The sequence below is a fragment of the Limulus polyphemus genome, unplaced genomic scaffold (genome assembly GCF_000517525.1).
Source record: "Limulus polyphemus unplaced genomic scaffold, Limulus_polyphemus-2.1.2 Scaffold481, whole genome shotgun sequence".
NCBI classification, from domain to species: domain Eukaryota; kingdom Metazoa; phylum Arthropoda; class Merostomata; order Xiphosura; family Limulidae; genus Limulus; species Limulus polyphemus.
This window is the reverse complement of record NW_013666091.1, coordinates 38,669-45,030: the sequence shown is the minus strand read 5'-3', so window position 1 is coordinate 45,030 and position 6,362 is coordinate 38,669. Positions and strand designations below refer to the sequence as shown.

Below are 6,362 nucleotides of genomic sequence, written 5' to 3'. Positions count from 1 at the left end.
CTGTGCTCTGCCCACCACGGGTATCGAAACCCGGTTTCTAGCAGTATAAGTCCGCAGACATACCGCTCAATTGCAAAATAACAACAAAAATATTTATGTAATGAAAGCACCTACAAGATAACCTGCAGTGTGGCCCTTTCATTACAGGACAAAGAAATTGATCTTGTAAAAGTCTTAGATTTCTAGGTGATATCTTCAAAGAAATAGAACTTTAGTCTGTTTAAAAGTCTTAGATTTCTAGGTGATATCTCCAAGGAAATAGAACTTTAGTCTGTTTAAAAGTCTTAAATTTCTAGGTGACATATCTTCAACTAAATGGAAATTTAGTCTGTTTAAAAGTCTAAGATTTCTAGGTGATATCTCGAAGGAAATAGAGCTTTAGTCTGTTTAAAAGTCTTAGATTTCTAGGTGACATATCTTCAACTAAATGGAAATTTAGTCTGTTATAATTGCTCGAACTGATATCGTGGAGAATTTTTCTTTCACTTAGAGACTGAAATTCTTGATATTACCATTGTTTCGTCTCCATGTGGCTCAGCCGTAAGCTTGGGTAATTATGACGCAAAAGTTCGGGGTTCGATCCCAGCAGCGGAAACAGCCCACTGTGAAGATTTGCAGTTAAACTGCTCGTTATTTAGTCTTAGTTAAGATGGCGCTTGTTCAGTATTTCGCCTGGTTGCATCTAGCTAAGCTTGTATGGATTTGTGTTGCAGGTCCCAGCTGGTTATAATAATAGCGACTCTTACAAAAAACTTTACGATTGAAACTAAAGAAGAATTTAATAATAAATCAACCTCATTACATGTGCCAGGCCCAGTGCCGACCAGGCCAATACCAGCGTTCTTCAGGCCTGATGGAATATCATATAGTAGTGGTCGGGGCGCTATTTTCATCATTAATTGCTTGATCAACAATTGTTTCGGTTTGAACTAGATTTAGTTGTTAAACTGTAATTTATGTCAATTAAGGTCATTATTCATCAGAATTAAGTTTTAGACAAGGCTATAGGTAGGTGTGTCAGAAATGACATTACGCCATGAGATTCTTTACCACCTTGCAGCGAAAACAAAATTTAAAACCTGTATGCTTGAATTAAATAGTACCAGAATTTACTCGTGAACCGTAAATTACCGAGGATTGAACTCTCCACACTTCAGTTCAAAAATCATAAATGTACTTAATAGAATTGCCAAAATATTTATTAACAAATTTTTCGTATTCAAATTCTCATTCGTATTACTTAGAAGTATTATGAATAATCATATCAAAATTCAAAGACGTTTAGCGTACAATCTTGGTGTTGTTAAAGGAAAACAAATAGTATAATAAGGTAATCCTCACAATATAACATTAAAGTTTCTAACTCGAAGCGTTGAAAACCACGTGTGACTATGCCTATAAGACAGCACTAAAACTACAACAACAAAAGGTGGTCATGTGCCATAAGTTACACAACACAATATTAAAACAGATACACCAAAAAGTGGTACAGCACGTGTCATTATTTTCTCACAACATGATACTAAGACTACTGGAACAAAAGTTCGTACAGCATGTACTGCAAGGGAAAAGGGTGATCCATCATATGTCGTTATTAAAACTGGTAAGAAAAAAAAAAAGAAGTGGTGTGACATATGTTATTATTTCCACAACATAATATTAAAACTGTTGGAGCAAATAATGCGTTACTACACACACACACAGTAAAAAATAGTACATCATGTGTTACTACTTGTAAAACGTATAAAGTTAACCGGGTGAAATAATTATATCTTAGCGATATATTCTTAAATTATAAAACCGAACTGAATAGTTCGAAGTCTAACCAGTCTTTTAGAATCCTGTAATGACTTTTTCATTCTCTATCAAAACATGAAATTAGATACATTTAGTTACAGTCCCCTCTGCTAACCACTTTACCAAAACATTCATCCTTTTTCAATAAACATATCTAAACCTCTCTTCAATATTATCATCACGCCTCTCGCAAAACAAGCTAGTTCTTTCTACGTTTCTAAACTTATAACTTTACTTTTACGAAAACCGTTCCTAATTTATTGTCTATTCACTAAACCTGTGATCATCAATCTGAATTAACTCATTCTTCTCCGAATGGAATTTTCCACAGTAACTTAACTTTATCGGTAAATTTAGATGCTATTACTGAATGCTGTTTTCTTATATAAATGAACTACAACAATCCTAAAAAGAACTCCCGAGTCACAGTTAAGTCGGAAACTATGTATATCACATCGCGTATAAATATCATGAGAATGATACTTGTTATTTCGATAGCACAAAAAGTTTAAGGTAGAATGAAGGAAGGAATGTAATATGCGTCTTAGGCTTAAGGCTGAATAATTACTTCGCTGCTATTGCCAGCCTTACCTATGTCGTCTCTTGTACTATTTGACCAACGGTCAAGTTTGAATTCGAGATCCAGCCAAGGCGGGTCAGGAAGAGGGACGAGGTCAGGCGTTTGCCGACCAGTGTTTTTAGTTCGACACATGGACGTTATAACGCTGACCTAGGAGAGGTTTCGTTGGAACTGCCCAGGCAGTTGGATCAGTGGGCTTAATGACAATTACATCGGTTAAATATTATTTCAATCCATCCACCAAGTATGTCTTCTTTCGGTAAAGAAAACAACTGGCTGCCGTGCGTCTGGCTTGGGGGAAAATATACGGGTTCACGTAGCGCGTGAGGTGAGAACTGTGCAACAACCAATCAGGTGCAAGAAACAGCCCTGAGCCCAACAGGTACGTTAGTACGCATACAGCCATTTTTGGGGAGAAACATTTTCACATCAGAGCTTAGGAGTTTCTGAACAAATCTGTTTACACTTAAGAGAAACTGTCGGAATACAGTTTTGTTTTTTACAATACAAAATGCCAAATAAATATATAAAATTAAAACGCGTATTACGGTTCGATGAAACACATAACACTTCGTCGTTCGTGAACTGATTCAACATAGGTAATAGTGTTAATCTTATCAACAGGTTAAACTAAAATAAATGTTGGTGATTCAAAATGAGGAATACCTTAATAATGAACCCGCATTAGTTTTTCCGTAACTTTTAACGCAAAAATTGATAGTTAAGTTCACATCTGTTAACCTTTCCAGCAATTACTGTTCAACCTATATCAGCTATTTAATACTTCACTCTTCATTCTTAGCTTTAATTCACATCTTTATGATATCGAAACTAGACATCACCGTTTCAATTTCCTTAAAGAAATGACATCATCACAAGGTTATCACAAAGCTAAACACATTATTTTACAGTAAAGTGATAATTTAAAGATAGAACTGAGTATCATGTGTTTTGGCGCTATACCAACCCCCCCACCCACCCACCCCCACACACACACACACGTACTTTCAGATGTGATTATGTTATAAGAGTTATAGTCAATACCATAGCATGAATGGTTGGTGGTAGGGTGCTGCTGTATGTCTGCCTTCCCTCTGGTCATACTTCAAAATTAGGGACAGCGACAGATAGCTTTAGTAGCTTAATATTCTTTGTCAAGTTTCAGTTGTTGATTCTAAATACAGCTTCCACCAATCTGTCTCGCTCCCATCAGTTCTATTATTTATGTTAAGTTTCAGTAGATCATCATAAATACAGCTTCCATCAATCTGTCTCGCTCCCATCAGTTCTATTATTTATGTTAAGTTTCAGTAGATCATCATAAATACAGCTTCCTTCAATCTGTCTCGCTCCCATCAGTTCTATTATTTATGTTAAGTTTCAGTAGATCACCATAAATACAGCTTCCTTCAATATGTCTCGCTTCCAGCAGTTACATTCTTGAAATCAATTTTCATTTATTTATTGTAAACTTATAGTTCTCACAAATCTCCTTTGCTCCTTTCAGTAAAAATTATTTAAACTATCTTTCAATTATTTTCGGTAAAACTAGTTCATAAACAGTGAAATCAGGAGTAATGATTGCTACTACTTACATTTCCCGTGCAGCCACAGATATTTTTACAGTAATCAACAATAAACCTAAACCTAACACAATCTTTATTCTCTTGAAGAAGAATAGTCAACTATTCGAAGGCGCTCGAGTTTTGGGTCTCGTTTTGAAAATACTAACACACTCTTTGTTATTCTACGAATGTAAGAATATAACAATATTTGCACGTTTCCTGTACAGCCACAGTTATTTTTACAGTAATCAACAACAAACCTAAACCTAACACACTCTTTCTTATTCTACGAATGTAAGAATATAACAATATTTGCACGTTTCCTGTGCAGCCACAGTTATTTTTACAGTAATGAACAACAAACCTAAACCTAACACACTCTTTGTTATACTTAAAGAGTATACGTGATGAAGAATATACAACAATATATATATGCCAGCCACATATCCAGTTCCGACAAGGCCTTTAGTTCACTAGAACGTCAAGAAAACTCATTCTCCACAAAGTTTTAGAAAGAAGACAATCTTTCTTTTAAGTAGCGTATCTTAACAGATGTTTGTTTTTTAATTTTTCACAAAACTACTCGAGGGCTATCTGTGCTAGCCATCCCTAATTCAGAAGTGACAGACTAGAGGGAAGGCAGCTAGTCAACACCACCCACCGCCAACTCTTTGGCTACTCTTCTACTAACGAAAAGTGAGATTGACCGTCACATTTTATCGCCTTCACGGCTGAAAGGGCGAGCACGTGCGATGACGGGATTCAAACTCGCGACCCCCAGATTACGAGTCGAGCGCCTTATCTTAAAATAAAACTAGTAAAACTAACCTTGTTTCTGTTTGAATCAACAGAAAAAACGGTATAATATTTTTCGTTACTTACTTATCCGATATTACCACTTCTATATTGTATAGTGATCATAGCTTAGCGTTGAATGGGACTAGATAAAGTTTTAATATTAAATAAAGAAATTCGAACCTGAAGTTATTCTGATTTACCATATAGTTGTTTTTGTTGAGAAATATGAAATGAAAAGGGAAAAGGACAAACAATACAATCGCTTCTTAAATACTCTTCATTAATAAGAAATTTCACAATCATAAATAAAAGATTAGCATGCAATGCAAGAGTAACTGTCGTTTCTGTCGTTTCCAAGGCCATGACCTACAACCAACTATATAAACAAGAAACTGGTTAAACGAGATGTATCCCGAGATATTACTTTTTTAAATTAACAAACAAACACATTTTTTATAATGTCTTTTTTAATATCTAAGTTATACATATATAGAGATTAAATAACAAGAAAAAAATATTTCTCAAGGGAAAAGTTCGACTTCATTATCTATAAGGAAGTTTGTTTATTTTCTTCGCTATAGAAAACCAAACGGTTGAACTTACAAAGTTTAAAATAACTTCATAATAACCAGTTTTTACAAGAAATTTAATGGTGCTACTTATTTTGTATTTGGTGTAGTATTTAATGACGAAATTGACAATTAATTATTATTGCGCAATTTTTTGTAATAAACATACAAACATAAGCACATAGTAAGCATTATGGCGGGAGACACTCAGATCACCTTGCTGTCAATTTAGTATTTCCAAAAACAGTTTTCTTTAAATAGTGCTAAGTTGTTTCATAAGTGATTTAGTAACTTTGTGAATTGCAAATTATTGTTATAGTGATACAGGTAATTATGCCACCCAAGAAACGCCCTTTCTCTGGAAAGTCTTCTGCCGCTAAAAGAACGCAAGCACAAAGATCAGCTGAAACAGAAGAAGAACGCAATCAAAGACTTCAAGCACAAGCTGCAAGACAGGCTGCTTAAATACAGGAAGAGAGTTTGGAACAACGTAAAGTTAGACTTCGGGCTCAAGCTTAAAGGCAGGCTACTCAAAGACAGCAAGAAACTGTTGAACAGCACAAAGCCAGAGTTCAGTCAGAATCATCAAGGCAAGCTGTATATGGACAACAAGAAACTTCTGAACAACGTAAAGCCAGACTTCAAGCACAAAAATTAAGACAAATAACTTACAGAGAGCAAGAAACAGAGGAGCAACATGATGTACGACTTCAGGCTCAAAGAACAAGACAAGCTCAAACACAATCTAATTTCAAATAAAGCTTTGTTTGGTTAAATGCTTTTTATTTCTCGCATCACAGCTTTTGTGTACTTACTGAATAATTTGCTGAAAAAAAATGCTGATCTATACATTTTCACCGTGCAACGTCAGGTGACTCAGCTAGTGTGTACACGTGTGTGTATATATATATATATATATATAAATGACATTGCAAAGTTTAAAAATAGGATAAGTACTTTAGTCCAGTGTTTAGTTATTTCTGAGACTATTTTTAATGCTTCAAATTTGCAAAGTATTATTCTGTTTGCATATCTTAGGATATGTGTTTCTTT

The 6,362-nt window shown here is 34.8% G+C and overlaps 1 protein-coding gene across 4 annotated transcripts in view; it reads right to left on the bottom strand.

The window, feature by feature from the left end:
• LOC106458534 (trafficking kinesin-binding protein 1-like) overlaps positions 1 to 6,362 on the bottom strand; it is a 73,687-nt gene that overhangs the window by 58,204 nt on the left and 9,121 nt on the right. For 2 of the 4 annotated variants that reach the window (XM_022384775.1, XM_013918052.2), the window contains exon 1: positions 2,389 to 2,635. The exons of the other annotated variants lie outside the window; for them this stretch is intronic. In XM_022384775.1, the coding sequence (XP_022240483.1) occupies positions 2,389 to 2,509 (121 nt within the window). In that variant the 5' untranslated portion in view covers positions 2,510 to 2,635. Of the gene's footprint in view, positions 1 to 2,388; positions 2,636 to 6,362 lie in introns of those variants that run through there. 4 annotated transcript variants of the gene reach the window in all.